The sequence below is a fragment of the Oenanthe melanoleuca genome, chromosome 15 (assembly GCF_029582105.1).
Source record: "Oenanthe melanoleuca isolate GR-GAL-2019-014 chromosome 15, OMel1.0, whole genome shotgun sequence".
Taxonomy (NCBI): domain Eukaryota; kingdom Metazoa; phylum Chordata; class Aves; order Passeriformes; family Muscicapidae; genus Oenanthe; species Oenanthe melanoleuca.
In genome coordinates, this window is record NC_079349.1 from 3,698,926 (window position 1) to 3,725,574 (window position 26,649).

At 51.9% G+C, this 26,649-nt stretch overlaps 1 protein-coding gene across 1 annotated transcript in view; it reads left to right on the top strand.

Annotated features, from left to right (window-relative positions):
- Window positions 1-20,841, top strand: part of RPH3A (rabphilin 3A) — a 29,915-nt gene extending 9,074 nt beyond the window's left edge. Inside the window, exons 5-21 of the mRNA XM_056504583.1 lie at window positions 6,717-6,846; window positions 7,415-7,501; window positions 8,323-8,485; window positions 8,854-8,880; window positions 10,728-10,865; window positions 10,955-11,047; window positions 11,182-11,244; window positions 11,317-11,493; window positions 12,114-12,193; window positions 12,733-12,807; window positions 13,793-13,902; window positions 14,408-14,534; window positions 14,915-14,971; window positions 15,656-15,807; window positions 17,261-17,342; window positions 17,797-17,893; window positions 18,188-20,841. Coding sequence (XP_056360558.1) covers window positions 6,717-6,846; window positions 7,415-7,501; window positions 8,323-8,485; window positions 8,854-8,880; window positions 10,728-10,865; window positions 10,955-11,047; window positions 11,182-11,244; window positions 11,317-11,493; window positions 12,114-12,193; window positions 12,733-12,807; window positions 13,793-13,902; window positions 14,408-14,534; window positions 14,915-14,971; window positions 15,656-15,807; window positions 17,261-17,342; window positions 17,797-17,893; window positions 18,188-18,318 — 1,789 coding nt within the window. The 3' untranslated portion in view covers window positions 18,319-20,841. The remainder of the gene's footprint in view (window positions 1-6,716; window positions 6,847-7,414; window positions 7,502-8,322; window positions 8,486-8,853; window positions 8,881-10,727; window positions 10,866-10,954; window positions 11,048-11,181; window positions 11,245-11,316; window positions 11,494-12,113; window positions 12,194-12,732; window positions 12,808-13,792; window positions 13,903-14,407; window positions 14,535-14,914; window positions 14,972-15,655; window positions 15,808-17,260; window positions 17,343-17,796; window positions 17,894-18,187) is intronic.
- Window positions 20,842-26,649: the final 5,808 nt, after the last annotated feature.

Sequence of the window (26,649 nt, forward strand, 5' to 3'; positions counted from 1 at the left end):
CCGTGTTTCCATTCCTGCCAGGTGAAAGGAGCTCATGCCGAGGTATCCATCCCCTTCTGCTGGGAATGGTTTTCCAGAGAGGATCTCCATAATCCCGTTGGGATCACTGACAGAAGAGCAGTTTCTTGCCGAGTTTAAGAATCCACAGCTCCATTTTTTTTTCCTAGCAGGGAAAATTTTCAGGCTCAGGCAGGAGCCACACTCCCCACTGCTTTGGGGAGTGCCAAATTCCCTCTCCCACCTCAGGGACAGTTTGCTGTCCCTTAAATATTGGGGATGCAATGCAGCCACGGGGTGCTCCAGCTGCGGATTTATTTCCTCGTTTTTTAGAAATCCTTGCTCAGGAGTGTCCATGAACATCCTGGGGAGGTTTTGCCTCTCCAGGGGCTGCTCCCCCATGGATGTGCTGCTCCCTCAGGCTGGAGATGCCTCTGGGGCATCACTTGGCATCACTTCCCAACACGCAGCGCGGATTTTTGGCAGAATCCAGGTGATTCATGTCCTAGAAGCGCTCACAAACAGCTTTCCCTGGCGCTGCCCTTTTGCAGCCCAGTAAGAATTCCATTCAAACGCGACGCTCCTTGGATGAGGCGTAAATCATCTTGGGGGAAGAGATTTATTTCGTGCAGCTGTTTCCCGGCTCTTCCCTTTCTCCTTCTCTGCCGAGCCGGAGGAGGTTTGCTCATCCTCATTCATGAAAAGCCGGGAATTGTGGATGTGCAGCCGCAGCTGATTCTCCTCCTGCGTGGAGGCGCAGCGGGAGCCGCGCCAGCCCCTTTGTGTTTGTTGGCTTTGCACAACAAGAGCTGTGGGATGTTCAGGGAATGTGGGACAGCGGCTGGATCAGCCTCGGAAGGAATCATCGGCTCGGGTGTTATCCAGGATAGAGCTTCTGTTACAGAATAATCCGGGTTTGCCAGGCTGGCCCCTGGCAGGGAGGCAGCGCTGCTGCCTGGCCAGGCTGCTTTAGGGAGCAGCTCCTGGAAAGTCTGGTTTTCTGGGATTTTTCTATTCCTGTAAAAGGAAAAAAATAAATCCATTCAAACTCACCCAGAGGAGCTGTGCCATCCCTGGAAGTGTCCAAGGCTATGTTGGAGCAACCTGGGATGATGGAAGGTGTCCCTGCCCATGGCAGGGGGTCCTTTCCAACCCAAACTATTCTATTATTCCATGGAAACACTGCTTTTGGTTAATGTAAGGAATGGCTCACAGGGAGTGACATTCCAGAGGGGGAATATTTAGTGAATACTCGGAGTTGCCTCAATAATTGGAGATGTTTGAGGAATTCCTTTGAGCTTTACACCCAATCCTTGAGGAATCCTGAATCCCTCAGCCAGGGCTGTGGATGAACCTCCTCATGCCTCAAATCCTTCCCGATTTTTTTGCCCTCCATCTCCTGTATCCTCCATCCCGATTTGTCTTGGGAACAAATCGATGCCTCTTGTTGAGCTGTTGTTTGTGGGATTGGACTTGGTGTCAAACCCAGCTCAAATTAATCCAGAGAAGGAGTATTTTTAGCTCTGAGGGTGGATGGATCCTGCAGGATACGTGAGCTGGATGCTGATGAGGGCTGGAGGACAGGGACACTTCGTGTGGGGGGGATTTTTTTTTTTTTTTTGTCTTGTGGTGCAGAGAAGGACGAGAGGAGCTGGAATCATCTTGAACATGACACAGCAGGAGCTGCTGGACTTGAGAGCTGCTGCATGCTCGGGATCACCCTGTGGAAGGGGCACAGGGCTGGGAGTTTTAGGGAAAAGGGATTATCCAGGTGGGGAGGGATGGATCCATTCTTGTGCTGGCTCTGGTGGCACTCTGGTGGCAGTGGTGCTACTCCAGCTGCAATCCATGAGGATCCTGTTTTCCAGCTGCCACAGGAGCACCTGCAGGCACTAATTGACTCCGTTCTGCATCTCTAATTGGGGGCCATCAATAACCCAGCCAGGCTGCTCTGCTGCCTAATGAGTTCCAGCACGCTCCTGGCATTGAGGGAAGATCTGAAACCATCCCAAGGTAGAAATGGATATTTCTGGGCAGTGACAGCTGGCTGCTGGCTCTGGCTGTGGCCCTGTGCTCCCCTCTGACAGTGCAGTGGCTTGGCTGTGTCCCCATGGGTCCCCCCTTTGCTCTGCAGTGGGGCTGGATTTTAATTCAGCTCGTGGCTGGGGTGACACAGGGATAATGAGGGAGCAGATGGAAGTCCCTGGGGATTAAGTCATTAACCTCAGTGGCAGGGAAGCTGTCTGGGGAGCACAGCCTGGGATCTTCATCCCTGTGTGCAGGCAGCACAACAATAAATTTGGGCTCAGGGCAGGGAGGTGCTGCAGACAGCCCAGGAGCAATTCCTGGGATGCCAAATTCTGAAGGAGGTGAGGTTCAGCCAGAGAAATTTTTTGTGGGGGTTTGGTTGAGCTTTTCCCTCCAAAAAAACCCTCCTCTCTTATTTCCAAGGCTGCAAAAATTCCCACCCAGCTGCAGCTGGAATGAGTTGGGACTCTGTGGGTGAGGGCTCAGCCTGGAAAAGCCCCAGTGGTGCTTTACCTTTATCTCCCTGCCCACTTGGAGGGGAGGAAAATTCCTTCTCATTTCTAATTTTAATTATGCTTCCCTTAATCTGGAGCTTGGCTGCTTTTCTTGTCCCTTTTCCACCAGGAAAATTAATTTAATATTCAGCCCTTTAAGGCACATGATTTCCCCATGGAGATGAGCCTGGGCTTCATCCTGGAGGCTCTTGGTGACCTCCTTTGTGTTTCACAGGAATTTTTTCCCCATGGATGTGCTGGCTGAGCCCATCCCTGCTGCTTCCTGCACTTCACTGAGGAGCACATGGACTGTGGTGGCCTGGATCAGGTCCTTCCTCATGGATCAGATCCTTCTCCCACCCTTTTTGCTGCATTAAAAGTCCTCCCTGCCACAATTTAAAGCCCATTAAGCACATCTTGGCCATTCCTTTCTGCAGTGCTGATGAATATTTAAACACAGCAAACTCTGTTGTTAATCTTCTTTTCCTGGGATCATCAGCACTTCATTCTGGTCACCCTGTCCCTCTTGCCATCCCTCTTCTCCTGAAAGTTCCATGGAATCATTTAGGCTGGAAAAGACTTCCAAAGTCATGGAGTCCAACCCTAAACCTGGCTCTGTCCCAGCCAGGATTGAACCCAGCCTAAGGTGATCCCTCATCCCTGTGGGATCATCTTCCTGCTGCAGATCATGGGAAATGTTGGGATGTGAGCCCATGAGCTCTTCCCTGCCTGCTCCAGGGCTCTGGGATGTCCCAGGGATGTCCCTCACTGCTCACCTTCCCCTCCTGAGCCCTATTCCTGGGACTGGGCTCATTTCCACCATCAGGACCCCCCAGAACTGGGTTGATTTCCTGGGATTGGGCTGATGTGGCTCTGTTTCATTGCTGTTATCTCAGGTGCACGTGGAACATTCCAGATCAAGCTTCTCTTATCTCTTTCCCATCACTCCCTGACCCCTGAAATCCCAATTTCCCTGGCAGGTGAGGGATGCTCTCCCCATGTCCCTGAGGGCTGGGCTGAGCAAATTATTCCACTCAGGGATTTTTTCTCCCCCTGTTTTGACAATTGGAAGGATAATTCCTGCTCTTTGAAGTCTGTCTCAGAGGGAATGGGGAGGAAGATGCTGCAAGGGAGAGGGATGAGCTGGAGTGCTGTTTATGTGCAATAAAAGTGAGGAGAAGATGATATCCAGTGGAAAGAAAAGCTTTTTTTGGGAAGGCAGAAATATCATTCCTGATGAGGGCAGGGCTTCCCTTGGTTATTAATGGGAGAATGGGATGGGTTTGGAGCTCTGGATGGAGCTGGAAACAAATCTGGGCTTTTTTTCCCCCAGTTATTGCCTTTATTCCCTGCCCAGGGGTCTGGGCACAACCTCCTCTTTGCCAGGGCTCTTCCTGCCAGGTTCACACCAGGACTTTAAATTGAATTTTTTTTCTGCAGTTCTCTCTCAGCAGCGTTTGAGTCATGGAACAAAAAAAAAAAATAAATCCCAATTTCTCCCTCTTGAATGGATGTTTTAATTAGGGAAATGCACTTGGCTTGCAAGCCCTGCCACAGGTGTGTCCTGGCTGCTGAGCTCCTCCAGTGGTTCAAAAATCCCACTTAAGGAGCAGCTCCTGCTAAATGAGAGATTTTTGCAGCTAAATAATTAATCTCTTGAAATGCAAAGGCTTTTTCCTCTTTTTTGGTTCTTTTTTTTTTTTTTTTTTTTTTTTTCCCTCCCTTTGATTGTGCCATTTGTTCCAGTTTCTATAATAAGTTTGTTTGGGCTTGCAGATTTCCAACTGGAAGCTGCTTTGCTTGGAGCTCCTGCAGCAGGAGGGATTGCAGGGGATGTCCACGTGCTTGGCTCCTTATAAAAGGGACATTTTCCCCCAAAATCTCCCCCTTGGTGAGGTGGGGATGATAAAAACTGGGTCATGCATTCCATGGGATGTGGGCTGGGGTTGACTCCTCTTAAAAAACACTTGGGGAGCAGCCAGAATCCAGGTTTTAATTGGAATTGCTGGCTGGGTGTTTATGGGGTTTGGTGTTTATGGGGTTTGGTGTTTATGGGGTGATGTCTCTGGATGATTTCAAGGTTCCTCCAAACCAAAACCATTCCATGCTTGTATAATTTCCCTCCTCGTGCTGCTGATCCTTTATCTGACTTTTCCCCACGGAGCCCATGGAATTCTGGCCATCCAACACCAACCCCTGGGGCACTCTGTGTGTGCAGGAACTTGTGGATGGTTTATCAGCATTTCAGAGGCTCTGGCAGCCGAGTCACCACGAATCTGAAGCTGAGGGAAAACATCTTTTCCACACTGGGTGGTTTTTTCCACCGTGGCTCCGTCGGATTTGGGTCAGGCTGCCACCAGGGGCTGCTCTCTCTGGTGGGCTCAGGTCTCCTCCTCCCTTTCTTCCTTCATTCCTCACTGAATGGCATAAATAATGCAGATTTTTTTTTTGCCTCACCATGCTATTTTTAGGGCCAGGATTCTGGGTTAGCTGAGCCCACGATGCTGATGCCAGCTCCTGGCTGTTCCTGCTTCCCAAACTCCTTCAGCCAGTGCTGCCTTTCCAAAACTTCCTGAACTGGTTTTGGGTTTGTTTTTGCCTTTGTAGGAACCAGGTGTGGTTTTGCAGCCTGATCTCTGGTGGGCTTTCATTTCGCTGCAAGAATTTCCATCAAATATATATAATGATTTTCCTCAAATAATAAGAAAATTAATGAATTAATTAATTCAGTCCTCATTAGAGCCCTTCCAGGGTCTCCTCCTTCCTTTCTTCATAAACAGCTGCTGGGACTGGGTGGAAAGGTTTCCATCTGGGGATGAATTATTCCATGCAAAGGTGCTGCCTTGGATGGATTTTCCATGTCCATGGAGCTGGGGGCAGTGTCAGCTCTCTGGCAGCATCCCTGGAAGTGGACACTGTGCCATATAAACCTGTGGGAGCTTTATTCCTGCTGGGATGAGGCTTTGTCCCATAGCTGGAAAGGGAGAGACTCTGTGGGAAAGGAGCAGTGGGACCTGTTCCTGTATCCTGGCCTTTCCTGCCATTCCCTGTGCCATTCCTGGCGTTCCCTGTGCCATTCCTGACCTTTTCCTGGCATTCCCTGTGCCATTCCTGGTCTTTTCTTGGCATTCCCAGCACCTTTCCTGCCATTCCCTGTGCCATTCCTGGCGTTCCCTGTGCCATTCCTGACCTTTTCCTGGCGTTCCCTGTGCCATTCCTGACCTTTAGCTGGCGTTCCCTGTGCCATTCCTGACCTTTTCCTGGCGTTCCTTGTGCCATTCCTGGTCTTTTCCTGCCATTCCCTGTGCCATTCCTGGTCTTTTCCTGGCATTCTTGCCATTCCCTGTGCCATTCCTGGTCTTTTCTTGGCATTCCCAGTGCCTCTCCTGCCATTCCCTGTGCCATTCCTGGGAATGCCCATCCCCTGCTGACCCCGCCCGTGCCATTCCTGGCACTCCCTGTGCCATTCTCAGCCTCTGCTGACATTCCCTGTGCCATTCCTGACATTCCCTGCGCCATTCTCAGTGCCATTCCCAGCCTCTCCTGGCACTCCCTGTGCCATTCCCAGCACGCCATTCCCTGCCTCTCCTGCCATTCCCATCCCCCGCTGACCCGCCCGTGCCATTCCTGGCACTCCTAGTGCCATTCCCTGTGCCATTCCCAGTGCCTCTCCTGACATTCCCAGTGCCATTCCCAGTGCCATTCCCTGTGCCATTCCCAGTGCCATTCCCGGCGTTCCCAGTGCCGTTCCCAGTGCCATTCCCAGTGCCATTCCTGCCGTTCCCAGTGCCATTCCCAGTGCCATTCCCAGTGCCATTCCCGGCACTCCCAGTGCCGTTCCCGCCGTTCCCTGTGCCATTCCCAGTGCCATTCCCGCCATTCCCAGTGCCATTCCCGCCATTCCCAGTGCCATTCCCAGTGCCATTCCCGGCACTCCCAGTGCCATTCCTGACATTCCCAGTGCCGTTCCCGGTGCCGTTCCCAGTGCCATTCCCGGTGCCATTCCCGGCACTCCCGGTGCCGTTCCTGACATTCCCAGTGCCATTCCTGCCATTCCCAGTGCCATTCCCAGTGCCATTCCCGCCATTCCCAGTGCCGTTCCCAGTGCCATTCCCAGTGCCATTCCCGCCATTCCCGCCATTCCCAGTGCCATTCCCATGCCGCTCCCATCCCCGCTGACCCTGCCGTGCCCCGCAGGCGCCTGATGTCCCGCCTGGAGGACATGCGCCGCAGCGTGCTGGGGGACGGCGTGAGCCGCTGCATCCTCTGCGGGGAGCAGCTGGGCACCAGGGGACAGGCCTGCGTCGTCTGTGAGGACTGCAAGAAGGTGAGACAGACCCCTCCCCACCTCGGGGGCACCGCGGATTTTCGGGAATTTCAGAACCGTGCATGTCTCCCCACAATAATCCCATATTAGCAGTAAGGAAATAAAAAATTCAGGCTTGTCAAGACCTGAGAAAAGTGAACAAACAAAACACAGATCAGTATCCAGTGGTACCTAACCCTACACACTATTAAGTAAAATTCCTCCATCACACTGGTGGCTTAGCATAATAAATCCCAAAGATGCTTTTTGGGTCTGTCCCCTAGCAGAAGAAAGTAGAGACATATTTGACTTTGATACAGGGAGAAAACAGCAGCTTAGATGGACAAGATGACCTCAAGGATTTACAGACAGGCCTTGCAAGAAGTCTTACAAGTTTTTCCTATAGTACCAGAAGTAAAATTACTCAACATGTTAATTTACTTCTTCCAGGAGAGGATGAGTTTGCACAGCCTGGCATCCCCGGAGTCACGGGTGGTCGTGCAGGCAAAGCTTTCATTGCACAAACCCTGCTGCTGTTGGGGACATTTTGGTGGCACTGGTGTCACCCAGCTCTTTGTTTTGCCTGCAGAATGTGTGCACCAAGTGTGGGGTGCAGACCACCAACAACCGGCCCCAGGCCATCTGGCTGTGCAAGATCTGCAGCGAGCAGCGGGAGGTGAGTGTGTCCCTCCTGTCCCCACTGTCCCCACTGTCCCCACCCCACAGCTCTGACATGGCCCTGACTCAACCCCCCAGCACCACCCAGCTGCTGTCTCAGCGTGGTTCTTACAGGATGGTTTTGTTTTCTACACAAAACAATGTTTGATTCATGAAAATAAACGTTTGGGGGTCCAAAGCGATGTTACGCTGCTGCAGCATGAGCCAGGGAGATAATTGATTGATTAATTGATTAATTAATTAGTGGTGTCAGGAAAATTAATCCACAAACACCAGAGGTTTATGTCCAAAAAGGAGACAGAGGAGTCCTTTTTGCTTTATTCGAATAAAGGGAGAGGCCATGGGGCATTCCCCTGGGATTTCTCAGATTTTTGGAGGATGCAGCCTCCTTTTATCCCAATTTCCTGGCTGCTTTTCCCTCTCTCTTCCCCTTGGACTCAGGTACTTGAGAGGCACAGACTTCCCAAACACCTGACACCTGAGATCCCCCTCTAATGTACAACAATTTTTAATTCTTATAGAATTCATGGTTTTCCCCCATTGCTTCTTTCATCTTCCAATATCTAATTTCATTTACCAGCAAACCTACAGTTTGTTTGTAAAGGCAAATATCTTTTCCCATTCATCCATCAGTGGAATCCACCCCATTGTTTCTTTTCTCTCTCAGTGCTAACCTCATTTACCAGCAGATCCACAGCTTGTTTGTAAAGACAAACCCGACATTCCTCTCAGAGGGATGGCATGTGGGGTGAGGATGTGGGGTCGCACATTCTCCAGCTGCTGGGTGAAGCTCTCAGAGACCAGACTCTGCTCCCACAGGTGTGGAAACGCTCCGGTGCCTGGTTCTTCAAGGGTTTGCCCAAGCAGATGCTGCCACAGCCGATGCCCGTCAGCAAGAAGGGACCCCAAACCCCGAGCGAGCCCCGCCCGGCCGAGCCGCCCGCCCCCGACCCCAAAATCCCCTCCCGGGCACCCACCCGAGGTAGGTGACAGCGGGTGCTGCCCCCCCAACACTGCCAGCGGGGTTCTGGGGCTCCTCCCCATCCTCAGCAAGGAAAAACCATCCCGAGCAGTGGCGTGGCTGCTGCCTGTGTCCTAAAGGGGGTAGGAATACCTGGAGAGGTTTTATCCGGGATTTCCGAGAGGGGATGGGTGGGGTGAGCAAAGCGGGTGGGTATCAGGGCTGAGAGTTTGGGCAGTGCCTGGGTAGGGATGCGGTGATGGAGAAGCCTTGGGAAAATAGGGGTAAAATAAGGAAATCTGAGGAGGCAGTGGCAGCGTGTCCCGGGATGGGTTTGGGATGCGTGGGCCGCAAGCTTCACCCCCTCTCGCTCTGTTTGTGCCCCCAAGGCCAGGCGGATGCCGAGGACACCGAGGGTAAGCACCGGCCTTTGTCCCCTCCCTGTGCCTGTGCCCGGCCCGTCCCTGCCTCCTTCTATTCCTAAGGCGTTTTCCCGCACAGTTCCCCCCGGGATGCTGCAGCGGGAGCGATCCCTGCTGCTGCCGCCCACCCTGCGGGGGGAGCCCGGGTTATTCCAGGGCTTCCCCACCTCCCTCAGCCGCCTCCGTGGGTGGTGGGTCCTGCTGGGAGGGGCAGCTGCTTTTTGGTTTGGTTTTTTTATGGTTATTTAACGGCAGTCCTTGGAAAACCTGCCGGGGAGTGTTTAGGAGCTTGTGGGGGCTTGGTCTGAGTGTGGGGCTGTGCATGGGAGGCAGAGCAGGGTGAGGGTGCAGCAGTGGCTTGTTCTGGTTATTCCTTGCCCCTTCCAGCACTTCCAATGGTGGAATCATTCCGTTTGGAAAAGACCAAGGCCACTGCTGACCCATGTCCCCAAGGGCCACATCCATGCTGTTAAATCACCCTGCAGGGATGGGGACTCCTGGGCAGCTGTGCCAGGGCTGGACAATCCTTCCAGTGAAGCAATTTCCCCTAATATCCAACCTAAACCTCTCCAGGCATAACTTGAGGATCTTTCCTCTTGTCCTGTTGCTTTTTGCCTGGGAGAAGAGCCTGACCCCCACTCCTGTCAGGGAGACGTGGAGAGTGAGGGACTCCCTGGGAGTTCATTTTGAGTAACAATCCCCCATTTCCACACTTCCACATGGGATGCCAAGGGGATGAGGATCCCTGATCCCCCTCCAACACCGCCTGCTCCTCATTTGGGTGATCATTAAGTTGGGAGCAGGGCAGTGGCTACAAACCTTCCTCTTCCTTGGCTCCGTGGAAGAGGCAAAGAGGGGCTGAGGTGACAATTCCCGCCCATCCCACCCTTCCTTTAGTCCAGGTTCTGATGCTCCCAGCTGATGATCTCCCTCTTCCCGTGCAGCAACAACTGGGGAAAGCACTAAATTAAGGCGATTTAATCACGCCCGTAGCTGGCGCCGTTAAACCCCGCAGCCCCACCGGCAGCTTTTATTAATCCCGCGGCTCCTGGAGTCGGGGAGGCTTTGCCAGCTCCTCACGTCCCTCCCGGTGCTCAGCATGCTCCTGCCGTGCCCATGATTTTCCTACAGCTCCCTTGGAAAATTATTTATTGCTCCGCTCTCTCCGCACCACGGGGCTCCTGCTCCTGGACGCTCATTTCCCCCGCTCTGCTCTTCAGCATTCCCGGTGTTTTTCCCTCTCTCCCTCCTCCTTTTCCCCTCCACAATCTGTTGCGTTTCGCTTTGTCCTCGCGCCCGGTGACCCTGAGAGCCCAGCCAAGGAGAAACAGCCCATTTATGTCACGGCAAAGATTTATCCCTGGCGTCTCCGGCAGCAGCCAGGTGAGCGCCGAGACCTTTTCCGTCACGTCCGTGGGGTTGCAATTCATCACCCCGGAGCGCTGGGCTGGGATTTATCCGCTGGGACAGCGGCTGCTGGGTGATGGAAGGGAGAGGCAGAGGCAGCTGTCTCCTTAATAAATGGGAGATGATCAGCAGAAGGAAAATACGACACCCCCTCCCCATCCCGGGAATGCGGAGCTGTGATGCCATCAGGGGTTTGATGGGTGCTGAGGACCAGGTGATGGATACCTCAGGCATTGTTTTCCCATGGGATTCTCGTGTCCTTGGGCATTTCCTGAGCGCTGTGTGCAGCTTTGATGGTGCAGAGCCCTCCTGCTGCAGCGCCCGCAGCTCGGGAGGTGCTGCTGCAGTGGCCGTACCCATTGTCCCCTTGCTGCTGGCAGCACCCAGGGATGGCACCTCGCTTTTCCAGCCTCACTTTATCCCTCTCCCCGCAGGCACCGAGGCCACAGCGGCCGCCCGGGGGAGCCGCAAAGCGGCCGAGGCGCGGCCGGGTCCGTGCGGCAGCGAGGACAGCGCTGGGGACAGCGACAGCCGGGACAGGGCTGGCGAGAGCGGGGTCAGCAGGAGCCCCGGTGAGAGCGCTGCCCCCCTGCATCCCTGCAAGGACACGCGGGGGACACAAAACCAGGTGGTCTCTGCTGATTGTCCCCTCTCCTTGCAGGTGTTAAGAGAACCAACTCTGTGCAAGGCCAGCGGCCACCGCCGGCGGCCACCGCCGGTCCCGCCGGACCTGCGCCGGCAGCAGCGCCCGCAGGTAGGATGGGGATGGGGATGGGACGGGGATGCGGCCGGGGCGGTCCCTGGGGACACCCCACGGGCTTGGCACGGTGACGGAGGGCACGAGGGAATGTCCCAGGCCAAGCCCGCTGATGCCACCTCTGTCCCCAGCGCCGGCGGCCGCAGCAGCCAGGCCGGGGGCCGGGGGTCCCGCCCGCTTCCCGGACAGACAAGGTAACGCCGGGCTGGCTGCGGGGGGCTGGGGGGCAGAGCGGGCCGGGGGCTAACGGGGGGTTCCTCCCGCAGCCAGCCCCCCGCTGGGACCCCCGGAGCGGGGAGGGGGCTTTGCCAGGGAGGACAGGCCGGCCTGGCAGCCCCCGGCCGCCGCGCAGCCCCCGCCCGCATCCGCGGCCCCGCAGCGGCAGCAGCAGCCACCCGAGGAGGAGGAGGAGGATGCCAACAGCTACGACTCGGATGAAGGCAGTACGTACCCAGGAGGGGAGGGAAAGGGGGAGTTTCTTTGGGAAATGCGGGATTTGGAGTCGCTGGGCGGGGATCTCCAGCACGGAAAGCCCTTGGGGATTGCGGCTTCCCTGCGGGGCTCGGAGCTGGGGCGGGGATTTGTGGTAGAACATCCTGGGTGGGAAGGGCTGCTCGGGGCAGGGAGCAGGTGCTTGGATGGGAGCAGCTGATGCCCTCTGTGCCTGCTCTTCATCCCTGGGATGAAGCAACACGAGCCTGAGCTGGTTTCCAACAAGCCAAAACTGAGCCCCAGCCTTGGGAGGAGGTGCTGTCCCAAGCTGAAGAATCTCAGGGTGCTCCAGGGTGGGATTGTGGTGGGAAGGGCTCATCCTCCTCTGCCTGGTGAGTATTGGAGTCGGCTCCAAACCCAGGCTGCTCTGCCTGGGCCGTCCCTGCTGTGCAGAGCTCCCCAGTCCACCCGGATTTGTGATGGTTTGGCTGCTGCCAGCACAGTCTCACTGCATTAAACAGCTTTTTACATCTGACCCGCAAATCTTTCTAATTATTACTAATCGGGGATGATTAAATGCAGTTACTGGCTGGGGTTTTAACGAGGTTGTTTCCTCCTCCCTCGCTGTCAGCCACGCTGGGAGCTCTGGAGTTCAGCCTGCTCTACGACCAGGACAACAGCTCCCTGCACTGCACCCTCATCAAGGCCAAGGCAAGAGCTCCTCTCTTTTTCCCCTTTTTCCCTGATTTAAAACCATCTCCCAGTTTCTTTGGTACAATAGGATGGAAGCCCTGTGGCTGCTGGCAGAGGCTGCTCCCTTGGGAGATCCCAAACACAGCTGCTCATGGCTGGGGAGGGTTGGGGGCTTTTCCTTGGGTGGCTCCAAGAGATCTGTGATGTCCTGGAGCAGTTCTCCCAGAGAAACTGTGGCTGCCTCACCCCTGGAAGTGTCCAAGGCCAGGTTGGAAAGGGTTTGGAGCAACCTGGGGTAGTGGAAAATGTCCCTGCTCATGGCAAGGGGTGGAACTTGGTGATATTTGAGGACTATTCCAACCCAAGCTGCCCTGTGATTCTACAATTCTGATTTCTCCAGGGATGGGTTGGATGTTTCAGCACATCCTGGCACTCACAGCCGCTCTGGGCACTCTTGGGTCACTGAACACATTTTCTCTCTGAGTTTTTTGTGAGCAGCTTTTCCTCTTCCTTGGCTTTGCTGAAGGAGGATTCACGTCCTGTGTTTCTTTTTTCAGGGCTTAAAACCAATGGATTCCAATGGCCTGGCTGATCCCTATGTGAAGCTGCACCTCCTGCCTGGAGCCAGCAAGGTGAGGCTTTGCCAGGTTTGGTGCTGGGGATGGAGCAGAGTTTCTCCAGTCCCCTTCAGGTCCCTCCCTCAGATCAGATTTTCCTGTTGATTTCTCTGCTCACTGATGTTTTCCCTGAGGGTTTCTCCAAACAGGGATGATGCTCCCAGATGCTCTCCCAGAGCTGGGGAACAGCTCATCCTGCAGGCAGGAATCTGCTCAGGGGTGGAGGGAAGCTCCAGAGGAGGCATTGCTGTTAATGCATCACAAAACATCTGCCCAAAAATCTAATTATGGCCAGGGCTGGAATTACCCGTTTGCTTGGAAGCTGCAGCATGTTCTTGTTGGAGCTGTGGGGAGAGAACCATGGCTCCATCATGGAAATTCCTGGAAATCTCCTTCCCCACCCAGCTGAGCTGATCTTGGTGGCCAAATCTTGAGAAAAGAATGACCACCAGCATTTCTGACTCTGTGCTTGACTCTGCAGCAGAATTTTGCTCAGAGGAACCATAAGTAAAACCAGGAGAAAAGTGCTAATAAAATCATTGGATTGATTTTACAGCTTTGCTTTATGCACAGGGGATTCCTGGGTTTGGAGGAAACCCAGGTGTGACGTTTGGAATTGCTTTGATTTCTGTTGCTCTCGTTTGCTGATATTTATTTTTTAATTTTGAATGTGTGGTCGTGAAAGACACACAAACAAGTGACAGCTCCTCAATTCCCCACTGTCACCTCCTGTAGAACATGAGAGCTGTGACCTGAGCCCCAAGAGCCTGACCTGGGCACCTTTTTCCCTTCTCCTTGAGGGAATAAACCCCAAGGAGTGACAAAATCCAGGCTCTCCCCACCACCAAGTCCCTTTAAAAATCCCACCTTGATGCTCCTCTGGAGCTGCTGGCTCTCCATCCCCCAGATGTGATGGAGCAGCCCTGCCAGGAGCTGGGATTTGGGCAGGGAGGGATGGGTTCTGGGGTGTAATTCCTGTGTGGTTTTTTTGACCCCCCAGTCGAACAAGCTGAGGACGAAGACGCTGCGCAACACGCGGAACCCCGTGTGGAACGAGACCCTGGTGTACCACGGCATCACTGACGAGGACATGCAGAGGAAAACCCTCAGGCAAGGAGAGAAAACCCTCCAGCAGGAGCCCAAGGAAGGGCAGGATTGGGTTTTTGAGTGCCCTCACTCAGAGCACCACCCCCAGGAGTGCAGCGGGGTGGGAAATGCAGTTTTGAGTTAAAATCAACACTGGTTTGCTTATTTGGATGATTTTTTTATGAGAGGAAAAAACTGGCATTTTGACTTTGTCGTTTAATAGTGAATTATTGATTGTACTACAATTTTTATCATCATAAAGATGTGTATCTCTGCTGATTTAGCACAGAAAAAAAAAACCCCTATAAATATCTCTCAAAATTTATGGCTCCTCTCCCCCTCAGGAAACTTCCACATCTTGATTACTTGCAACATCTTAAGGCAAATATTAAAAATGTTGATTTTTTGCTTTTTTTTTTTTTTGATTGCTTTTGGTCAGAGGCAATCCAGATCAAGGGTAGGTTTGGGGTGTTTTTCTTTGCTTTTCCAGTGCCCCTGGCTGATGTTCCCCTTTCCCTCTTCCCTCCAGGATCTCCGTGTGTGACGAGGACAAATTCGGCCACAACGAATTTATCGGAGAAACCAGAGTTGCCTTGAAAAAACTCAAAGCCAACCAGAAAAAGAACTTCAACATCTGCCTGGAGAGAGTAATCCCAGTGAGTGTCCGTGAAAATTCCTTCTGTTCCTGTTGGGATTGCAAACAAATGGCTCCTGAGGGATACAGGGATGTGGGGGCTGGTGGCTTCTCTGGCACTTTTAGGAGTTGGATTCCCACCTGAGCCTGGGCTGGTGTGACATTCCAAGACCAGGAGATCAGAGTGTGGTGGGAATCCGTGGGAAGTGACTCCTGTTGGAGATGTCACCGCAGAGGAGGGGACAGGTTGCTCTGTCCCCTGTTGGATCTGCTGGGGTGGGGTTGATGGAGCAGATGGGAATTCCAGGAGCTGGGCTGCATGCATTCCCAGGTTTTTTTTGCTGTGGGATGCTGCCTCTCCTGGCCATTCATGGCAGTCTCCTCATCCGTTTCCCATCCCAGACGAAGCGCACCGGAACAACCGGCGCGTCCCGTGGGATGGCTCTGTACGAAGAGGAGGTGAGTCCTGGAGCAGGATGAGCTCCATCCACGTGTAAACCCCATAATCCCCCCATCCCATTCCCTGATATCCATCCCATCCCTCCTGCTCTGACTCTAGCTCGTGAGAAATGAGAGTTATAAAGTAGATACACATTTATTCAGTGCTGAGGTGCACGTGGATAGCTCCTCCCAAAGTATGCACCACAAAACTTCAAACTGCTGCTCTGTTTATTCCCTAAAAGCCTGGGATTACACAATGCCTGATAAATATTCATGTCCTAGTCCTGCCTATTCCCTCACTTCATATTAAAGTGAACCAAAAGTCCTCTTGTGCTTGCCCCTCCCCAATTTGGGGCTCTCTGATGAAGGCTTACAAACTCTTCATTGCACTTGAACTTCTCAGTTTTGTCTCTGGAGTGTCTTTGGGCACATTTCAGACCTTGAGATGAGTTCTTGCTGCTTTAAGGTTTTGGATTTATCACTTACCACTGGTAGCCTTGCACCCTCACCCTGTTTGCACGTTCTGGCTCCCTTAATCGCAAACCAATCTGCCTCCCCTCCCGATTTTTGCCAGCACGTTAAATGTCAGTCACATTACACGTCAGTCACCCCTCATTGCCTCGCTTCGCTAATTTAGACGAGCTCTTCCTTGCTCACTCCCCCACCCCAGCCCTGCTGAGCATTCTGTCCGTGCTCCCGCAGGTGGATCGCGGCGGGGACGTGGAGGAGCGCGGCAAGATCCTGGTGTCGCTGATGTACAGCACGCAGCAGGGCGGGCTCGTGGTGGGCATCGTGCGCTGCGTGCACCTGGCGGCCATGGACGCCAACGGATACTCGGATCCCTTCGTCAAGCTGTGAGTGAGCCCTGCAGAGCCCTGGCACGGCTGGAGCTGCACAGTGTTCCCCTTGTGGGGTGCTGACCCAGCCCCAGATCCTTGTGGAGAGTCCTGGGATTGTTAAAGGCTGGAAAAGGCTTCAGGAGTGAAGTGGTTTGATGGCAAAACCAGTGAGAGGCTCCAAGTGAGAAATACAATTTAATAGGAAAAAAATAAAATGCATGCAATAGTTCAAAAGAAAAACCACTGGCAGAATCAGAATACAACCTGACACCCTGCTGGTTAGGGTGGTGGTAGCAGTCCAGGTGAAGTGGTTTTGTTGAAGCAGTGATCCTGTAGAAAGGTCTGGTAGCTTTTGTCACCTGGAAACCTTGAGCTGCCTTGGTGTTCCAAATCTCAGTTTTTATCTGGGTAGGAAATATTTGGCTCCTCCCCCTGGGTGGAGCATCTCCCAGTGGGATGATGGAATTTTATCAGTCATGCACTGGGACTGAATGGCCATTAACAGGAGATATCTCCTGGAGAGAGGATGGATCATGGGACAGATAAAGAACATTGTCCCATCTGGTTTTTAACAGCTGGCCCATTAGCAGAGGATATCTCCCCAGAGATAAGGATCACTGCCCCAGCTGGTTTCAGCAGTTGGTGATGGAATACAAACTTTTGGGCACATCTTTACATTGTAACCTAGGACGAGGAGTCCGGGCTTTGATCACCTGATGTCTGCAAGCAAAGGATGTGTGAGGGATGTGGGGATGGGCTTGGGGCTGCAGCCTGAGGTGGAGGTGCCATCCAGGGATCCATAGGAGTGGGATTCCCACCCATGACTCATCGAGGATGTGGTGGGAATTCAAGGACAGGAGGGTCCTTTTCTCCTCCTCTGACCTGCCCTGGCTGCAGGACAGAGGTGGCTCCATGTCCCTCTGTGTCCCCTTGCTGTCCCATAAACCCCCATGGCTCCTGAGAATGTGTAGGAATAAAATTTTTATTCCAACTTCATGAGCTGCACCACTGAGAGGTCCCTGCAGCCATTGCTGGTGGGGGTTTTGCTCCTGGTTTTTTTCTTCCTTTTCCTTCATAAAAAAACCTCTTTTCTCCCTAAGACCCATTCAGTAACTCCCATGTTGAACATATTCTGCTCATGTCTTTGTAGCTCAGTGGAACTGAGCAGTTTCCCTTCTCAGTCTCTCTTTATTTGTTGTATTCTCCATTTCCACAAACAGAAGATGGTGGCTTTAAATTTTTAAATCAGCTTCTAACAGGGATCTATTTAATCCCAGCCCTAAATTGAGTTCTGAATTTGCAGCCAGGCTGCACAGCCCCAGCCCCACACTTTTCCCACATCCTCTGGAAGGTGGGAAGGGAGACTGGCCCTAAATAAATCTTTTTCAGCATAGAAACTCAGTTTTCAAGCTTATAAACTCCCACTGTTCTTGCACTTGAATTTTGAGCTGTTTTCTGTTGCCCCCAGTTGGCTGAAACCTGACATGGGCAAAAAGGCCAAGCACAAGACACAGATTAAGAAGAAAACTTTGAATCCTGAGTTTAACGAGGTATGGATGGATATTTTTAATATTATTAAATCAATTCACTGAATACTGTGTGGAGTGGAGGAGGTGGAAGACAAACTCCCCAAGGTTTGGCTCTTTGCTCAAGCTCCTTTCCCACTCCTGTGCCCAGGAATATTTTGGGAATGGCTTTACCATGGCAGCACCACACACCCTGAGAGGTCTGTGTCATCCCAGCTGGGGATGTGGGTGGGATGAGCATTCCTGGGGGTGGAAACTGGAAATTCTCCACTGGTGCTGCTTTGATGGGACACCAGGAAAGGTGCAAGGGGTGAGCTCAGCTCCTGGAGAAGAGGTGCCACAGGGAAGGAGAATTTTTCCTTCATTAATTATATTTTATATCCTCTCCCTGGATTTTGATTAAGGACCAACCCCTTAACTGCGGCTTTTAGGGTGTGTCATCCTTTGGGGTGTGATGTGGGTGTCCCCATTTCTGCAGGAGTTCTTCTATGACATCAAACACAGCGACCTGGCCAAGAAATCCCTGGACATTTCCGTCTGGGATTACGACATCGGAAAATCCAACGACTACATTGGTGAGTGATGAGCTGGAGGTCTCTGCCCTCGGGGGCAGGGGTTTGGTGTGAGATTTGCTGGATGGGAGAGGAGTTTGGGTCATCTGTCCAGGTGGAGTGATGGAATCTGGTGGGTGCAGCATCCTGGGATGTTTTCTGGGCAGGAAAAGCATCTCCAAGCGTTTCCATTCGAGTTTTTAATCCAGGAGGTGGAAAAAAACATTGCAGGGTGTGAGGTGTGCCCCCATGGCAGGATTTCCTGGCACATCAGCATCACCTCTGGATACAAAGCCTGCTCTTCTCCCCTTTCCCCAGGCGGTTGCCAGCTGGGAATCACGGCCAAGGGCGAGCGCTTGAAACACTGGTACGAGTGTTTGAAGAACAAGGACAAGAAGATCGAGCGCTGGCACACCCTGCAGAACGAGAACCACGTGGCCAGCGATTAAAGGGAGCCTCTGCCCAGCCCTCCCCACCCTCTGCCACGCCCCTGTAGGTCCCTGATGTCCCTGGTGTCCCTGATGTCCCTGGTGTCCCGTCTTCCAGCGCAGCCACGCCTCGCTACAGCCTCTGATCCCAGGGTCCTCCATCCTCCCCTCCACTGAAAACTCCCCCAAGAGCTTTTCTATTCTCCCCTATTTCTTTTCAGCTGGGGGAGGGAGGCTGTCGAGTTCTCCTGGTGTGTAATTTTGGCAAGCAATAGTTTCCTCCTGACTGTTCCCTGGTCCTCCCTCCCTCTCTCTCTCCCTGGTCCCCGTGGCAGCGTTCCCGTCGCGTTCCCGACGCTCTGTGTCCCTCCAGCCTCCCCTCCAGCAGGAGATGGGAGTGCTGGGCTGGGGAGCATCAGCCTGTCCTGCTTGTGTGATCTCAATACCTCAGTTGCAATAACGAAAAAGCTCCTTGGCTTTGGTGTGGGTGTCCGTGTCGTCGTGGTTAGGCCAAATCCGGTGTCACCCTGCCAGTCCTGCTTGAGCTTCACCTCCGGTCTGGCCCACCTGAGCAATGTCGTGGCACATCCTTCTGCTGAGAAGATCCACCACCACCACAGTGGCAGCATCCAGGAGGGTCTGGGGAGCTCTGTGCTCGCAGGGAAGCAGGTCTGGGTTGGTTCCTTCGCCCGAGGAATTCGGGGGCTCCGCCGCTGTGGGAGCCCAGCAGTGCTGGAGGGTTGTGACTACCTCCTCTTCACCTCTGAGCTGTGTGGTAGTGACTGAAGGCAGTCCCTGGGTCCCCTCAGACCCCTCCTGCCCCCAGGGATTTGCTGTTCCTCAGGAGGGAAGCTGAGGGAGCTGCGACTTCCCCCCAGCCCATGATGTGTGCAAGGATTTGCTTTAAACCACCCCAGCTCCTGCAATTAGCTGGAACAGTCAGAGATCTTCAAAACTGGTTTGGATTTCTTTAATTTTTTCCCCAGTTTTCTGCACAAATTTGTCCTCAGCCTGTGCTTTAAGGATGGCCTGAAGAGCAAAAGACTCTGCAGCTGCTGCTGCTGGGCAGTGGAACCATTCCCTGGTTCTATAACAATTCCCTGGCTCTAGAACCATTCCCTTGTTCTATAACAATTCCCTGGCTCTGGAACCATTCCCTGGCTCTAGAGCCATTCCTTGGTTCTATAAAAATTCCCTGGTTCTAGAACCATTCCCAGATCCTGGAAAGATTCCCTGGCTCTGGAAACATTCCCTGGCTCTGGAAACATTCCCTATCTCTAGAACCATTCCCTGGTTCTGGAACCATTCCCTGTCTCTGGAAAACCCCAAGCATAGCCCTGTGGATAGGAGCACACTAAGCTCTGTGGAATATTTGGGATTTTCTGTCACACTGCTCACGTTGTGTGAAACCTCCCCCTGCACCCTCTGCTGCAGCTGCTCGCCCTTGGGGCTGGATGAGTTTTGTTCTCCTGATATTTTCTTTATTTCTCCCTCCAGCCCCAGCAGAACTTGGTGTGCCCTGGGTGACACAGGCTCTCCCCTCCTTGGATCTCCAGGTCCAAAAATAAAAAGGGAAAAGCCAAACAAACCCACCCCAGAGGGTCCAGCCAGAGCTGGGAATCCTCTTCCATCACCCCAGGCTCCATCCTGGCTTGGTGAACACAGAGGAATGGAAGAAGACACCTAGAAATTTTCCCCATTTTTCATGGAATTCTTGCCTCTGTGCCAGTCAGTGTGACATCCCTGAGCCACTCTGAAACAATCCTGCTCTTTTAGAGTTTCCCTCTGCATCCTGTGCTGAAACCTCCCTGCTCCAGGCCCAGGTGAGCTGTGGGATGCTGGGATCCAGGATCCATGGTTGGACTCTTCCTTTTTCAACCTTACTGACTCTAAGCTGCCACCATCCTTTCCAGAGGGATGGACCTGCCCAGACATTCCTGTTCACAGAGAGAAATGTGTGGCTGAGGGTAAAAAAACCTCTAAAAATTATTATTGAAGCAATTCCTTAATTTCTCCCAGTCCTGCAGCAGCCCAGCCTCCTTTGTATGTGCAGAACAACTCACTTAAGGTAATCCTCACCCTGTCCTGTATTCCCATTTCCTGGTCAGCCTGCTTTCTTTGGGAAAAGGACACTCAGATCATCTCTTTGCACCTCCAAAAAATCAAGTGCAACTTGCCAATCTCCTCAGTATTGTGCAAAACCACAGTCTCTGCCCCCCTTCTTCTGTTTTTTTGATGGTAATTCCTGCCCTGAATGACTTCTTTTTGTTGTAAATAAAGCATGCACCTATGGATTGGGAATGGTGAAAAACAAAAAAAAAGCAAAAAAAAAAAAGGAAATTCAAAGCCTCTTCTACTGCTGTTTGCATTCAGACTCGCATGCAGTGATTTTACAGCCAAATAATCAGTTTACAACTGTTAAGAGAAAAAGAAAACCTGTCACAGGAATTAGAAATCCTCCAGTCTTCCGCTGCATGCAGCACAACATCCTCTCTTGATGTGGTATCTAATAAAGTGAGACTATTGGAAAAGAACAAAATAAAACATGGGGGTTTGGCTTCTTTCCTTCCCTGTGGGAATAGGAACCTGGTGGGGTGGGGCAGAGGGGCTGGTTCTGGGAATTCCTGGTGGGTTGGGGCTGCTGGAATTGAGCTGGGCTCAATTCTTGAGGAATTCTTGAGGAATTTGGGGTGGGTGGGGGAGAGACCCTGGTTCCCCCTGGGTGTGGGGTAACAGGAATTCCTGGGTTTGGGTAAAACCATGCAGTTTAAACCATCATGGGCTTGGTGCCTGGGGGTGAATGCCCTGAGGAAAAGCAGGAGTGGGGTCTGAGGTTTTTTTCCCCTCCCAGTGCCCTCCCTCACCCCCAGTTTGGGGAGCAGGAGCCTCTCCCTCTGGTGGTGGCAGCTCCCCTTGCAACCAAGCAACGATTTTGTTTTATTTCCTTCTACTATTTCCTTCTATTTTTTAAATTCTATTGCTTCTATGTCTTTCTTTTATTTCCTTCTATTTCCTTCTTTTATTCCTTCTATTTCCTTCTATTTCCTTCTATTTCTTTCTATTATTTCCTTCTATTCTTTTCTTCTATTTCCTTCTATTCTTTCATTGTATCTCCTTCTATTATTTCATTCTATTTCCTTCTATAATTTCTTTCCATTTCTTTCTATTTCCTTCTATTATTTAATTCTATCTCCTTCTATTATTTCCTTCTATTTCCTTCTATTTATTTCCTTCTATTTCCTTCTATAATTTCTTTCTATTTCTTTCTTTTTCCTTCTATTATTTCCTTCTATAATTTCTTTCGATTTCTTTCTATTTCCTTCTATTATTTCCTTCTATTTCCTTCTACTCTTTATTTCTACTTCCTTCTATTTATTTCCTTCTATTTCCTTCTATTCTTTCCTTCTATTTCCTTCTATTCTTTACTTCTATTCCCTTCTATTATTTCCTTCTAGTATTACCTTCTATTTTTTCCTTCTATTTCCTTCTATAATTTCTTTCTATTTCTTTCTATTTCCTTCCATTATTTCCTTATATTTCCTTCTATTTCCTTTTATTATTTCCTTCTATTTCCTTTTATTGGGGCGTTTCCAGGCTCGGTTCCCCGGGCAGGGCTGGCGGGAGCAGCGGGCGGTGGCTCCGGGCGGTGACATCGCCCCTCGGGGACGGGGACAGGGCGGGTGGCGATGCCCAGAGACAGCAGCAGATGTCACCGGAGCTCCAGGGATGCAGCGGGAAGGCGGGGCTGGAAGGATTTCCAGGAATCTGGGAATTTTGGGGGCAATCCCACCGCGCTCCTAACGCTGCTTCTCTTCCAAACCTTCAGTGGCAGGGATGAGCTGAGGCTTTGTCCTCTGGGGAAAACATTCCCAGGGAAATCCAGCCGCCTCAAAAAGGAGTTTGACTCCGTTTTTAACTTCTTTTAATTGTTTTTTTTATTTTCCAGAATCGGGTTCTTCTCCTTGATTTCTCCTCCTCTTTTTCATTTCCTGCCCAGCAAGTGGCCAGCAGAGAAATCCCGGTGGAGGAATTCCAATCCCATCCAAGACCTCCCAGCCAAGAAATCCAACACAAGAGGACCCAGCAGAGAGAACTTCCAGTTCCAGAAGAAGACTGGGATGAGGATTCTCTGGGATGAGGATTCTCTGGGATGAAGGTGCTGTGGTGTTTGTGGGTGAGGCAGCACCAGCCGTGGTTTGTTGTGAATTCCTGAATGGAAAATGATCCCAAAGAGGGATTCTGTGAAAATCCATGGGAAAAAGAGAGGATCCTTTATTCCCTCTATTTCTCCTCCCATTTCCTTCTCAGCCCCTCCAGAAGGAAAGTCCTTGGATTGTAAATTTGGCTTGTTCAGGACCATCCTTTGCATCTCCTGGCTTCCCAGTTTAATTCCATCTCAGCACACCTGAACCATTCCACTTTTCCAGCCACTTTCCCTCTGTGCTAATTGGATTTGGACCTTTGGAGCAATCACTGGATTCTCATCCTGGTTCTGGCCAGGCCAGTGAGGAGCAGAAATTTATTTATTTGGTTGGGAAATCAATTCCAGTTTGCTCTTCATCCAGAAGAAATGGGGGTGGCAGCAGCACCTCCAGCAGCTGCCAGGACCTGGGGCAGGTCCTTGGCTGCTCTGGGAGAGGGGCCAGGAGCATCCCTGGAGAAAAGCCATGGCATGGGGGTGTTGGCAAAGCTTTGGGCTCTTGTTCCACTCCTGCAAAATCCAGTGTGGCCAGGAGGTCACAGCAGCACCAGAGACCCAACTCACATCCTGCAGTGCTGTTTTCTGATTGCCTCATGTGGGATAACTCATTAAAAATTCCATGTAATGGAGCTCTCCTCATCTCCTGCCTGATCCTGGGGTATCAGGAGTGCTCTGGAGAAAAACCTTTCCATCTCCTGGGGGGAAAAAAAAATGAAATAAATAAACCAAGTTTTTCCTCTTTAACATTTCACTTAAAAAATTGAGGAGCTCAGATAAATAAATCCCTCCTCTATCCGCTTTGGAGCCCAGCTTTTCCAAAAGCCAGCAGGGAGAAATCTCTTTATCTCCCAGGGCAGAGATAACAATGTAATTACGAGCTGGGATCAATGGCTTTCATCCCATCAGTCCTCAGCCTGAAATAAATTGTTCTCTTTCCACTCCAGTGCCCAGAGCTTGGCCACCACCTCCTCTGGGCTGGTGGCCACTGCAGTGGTGAAAGTCTTGCTGGCATCTGGCTTTTTTGGGAAAGAAAAATCCATACAATAAATACCAGCTCTTTTATTTTATGGCAAACTGCAGAATGGGAATTGTAATTTATGGCAATTGGAGAGAGGAGAGGTCAGATTCCAGCAAACTCCACACCCCAAGGAAAGCAGAATGGGATAATGGGAAGGGAATTGGAAAAGGAAAGGGAGTCTGATTAAGCACAGCTTGAATATTAATGGTGACTGGTTTGTACTGGGAGAGGCCCCAGGAGATGGAGTGGGAATGAGGAATGGACCCATGTGGAGGGGGATGGATGGGATGGGATGGGATGGGATGGGATGGGATGGGATGGGATGGGATGGGATGGGATGGGATGGGATGGGATGGGATGGGATGGGATGGGATGGGATCTGTCCTGTCTCAATGTCAGGCTGAGCTGGGATAATTTATGCACCTGCCTGTGCTGCCCAATGTGGAAAGTGGCATTTCATTAGAAACATGCACAAAAATCTGACCTTTTCCACCCTGCTCCCATCATCTCATGGCTTTACTTCCATGGCTTTGCTGTTTTCCAACCAGCACCACTGAGCTCATCCCACCCAGGATCTGCATTTCAAAGAGCAGCAATTGTCCAGGACACTGGGAATGGGTTTAGAAGGGAAGTTATTCCATCCTGCAGGGATGGAAAGGGGATCACTCCCTCCCTCTCCCTGCCGTGTGGATCCAGCCCTTCCCATCCCTCTGGAGCACCAAGAGCTGGAAAACTGCATTTTCCTGCATTTTCCTGCATTTTCCTGCATTTTCCTGCATTTTCCTGGAATCCAGGTGGGTTGGTCTCAGCTGGGAGCGTGGCAGGAGCAGGATGGGAGCTGGGGAGCAGCAGGTGCTGCATCCTCGGTGTGGGGGACACAGACCTGTCTCTTTTGGGGACATTTTGGGAATGCTGGGCACTGAATGCAAGCCCCCACTGAAGGTCACAGGCAGATCAGGCAGTGGGATGCTGGCACCTGCCTTCCAAGCTGGATGGAGCAGCTGGAGCCAGGCTGGAAAACCGCAGTTTTCTGCTCTCAGATATCTGAGCAGCTCCCTGAATCCATTAGGGCTGCAGAGATAACGGATTTCTCAGGTTTGCTGGGGAAAAAAATCCCAACAAACTCCTTTCAAAAGCTGTCCAAACAAAAAGGCTAGCCTTGATCGGGGGCAAACCAGGGAATAAAAGCTGTGGCAGACAAAAAGGAGCAAAAAAAATAACTGAATTTAGGTCGGGTCGAAGGGAATTGCCACTGAGAAACCTTGGGGGTGTTTGTGAACAGGATGGGCTGAATTTGAGAGGGAAGGAGCCTGAGAAATTCACGGGTGTCTCTGTCACTCCTCTTTGTCCCCTGGTGAGGGTCAGCGTGGTTAATTCAGGGTGAGCCGGGCAGAGCTGAGGAGCTGATCGGTATCTCCCTGATAAGAGCCCTGCCATGGAAACCCGGAGTGCCACAGCCAAGATCTCCGGAGCCTCGGCAAATCAGGGCTCTATTCAGCCTCTGACAAAGAGTATTTTCCTTTTAAAATCCGAATTATTCAGCTCTGTGCGACTCCCGCTCTGTTGTAAAGGCAGGTGGGACTTGCAGGGGAGAAATCCAAGCTCTGCCTTATCTCCAAAACTCTCCCAAAGGATGATTTTCACCTTGCTGGAGCTCACACCTTTCATCCCCAACTGCTCTCAGGGTGTTTTAAATGTCTTGGCCTTGCAAATTGGCTGTGATCGAGCAGCTGGAAGGTTTTCGGGGAAACAAGGCTTTGGAGACCGGCAGGAAAAGTGGGAATGAAAACCTGCCTGAGGGAAAGCTGGTCTGCCAGGTGTAATCAAGGTGGGTCATATCCCTGAAAAATGGATTCCTTCCAGCTCACGGTGAGGTTGGATGGGATAGTGGAAAATAACAGGGCGTGGAATGGGATGAGTTTGAAATCCCCTCCCAACCCAAATTTTTCTGGGATTCGCGGCGGATGCAGAAGAACGAAGCAAAGCCCATTAAGCATCTGCTAGTTATAAAGCCAGGAGAAGGGAAAACAAAGCCCAGCAGGTCCCCGGGAAGGGCTGTGGTGCACCGGGATAACCCCAAGCCAGAGCTGCTTTCCTGGAGTGGGAATCTTATCGATCCCCTTTGCTTTACAAGCGGCGCTGACGTGATGATATTTGGCAGCAGCGTTAACACTGAAATATGAGCTGCGCTCGGACCTCTTTATCTTTAATTGTTTGAAAAATGACACGGGCACGGCGTTGGTGCCCTGGAAATCATCCCGGGGCTGCGGGGGAGGTGCTGATCCACAGGTTGGGAACCTGCTCGTGTGTGATGCAAGGTGACTCCGATTTTTCCCAATCCCTGGGATCTCACGGTCCGGCAGCGGTGGCAGAAGGTGCTGGAAAGTCTCCTGTGCTCGTGGAAGTGGCGCTGGCTGCTGTCCCCAGGGCAGGGTGTGACAGGAGGAGGGTGGGATAAGGGCCACCCATCCACGGGGCAGCTGCTGGTGGTGGCAGCGCGATGTTCATCCATCCCGGGTTATTTTCCACGTCTTTATTCCTTAATCGACTTGAAACCCTTGTCAGCATCCCACGCAGGAGCTGGGGAGAACAGAAAGGCAGAGGGAGGTGGGGTGTGCTGACATTTAACTCGGACGAGGATTTCAGGATTTACGCAGAAATGGAATTTAAATATTCCTGTCCTGGTGCCAACCAGCTGCAGCCACGGCCGGGGAATGCTGGTCTGTCCCTGGGATGGGGAGGATTTACACCCCAGATATTCCTGATTTTGGAAAGGGGTCTGACGCCTCTTCAGGCACTTGGGGCAGGTCCCTCCCTCCACTTCACAGTTTGTTTTCCCCGATTGGGGGATGATGGGGTGGGAATTCACCCCTTTGCTTCAGCTCCTGGAAAATCTGTCCCTGCCTGATGTGCTGACCCAAATCTGCACCTCCTCAAATCCTTAAACGCCGGTGAATTTGTGGAAGGGACACAGATGCACTGGGAGGAAATTTTAAGCATTAGTGTGGGAAAAGGAGCCTTTTAAACACCTCCACTTATTTATTGATGGCTTGTGCCTCAGCGTGGAAACACAGCGATTTATTGACCTTTTTTTTCCCCCCCAGTTTTTTATTCAGATATTTTCAGGTATCCA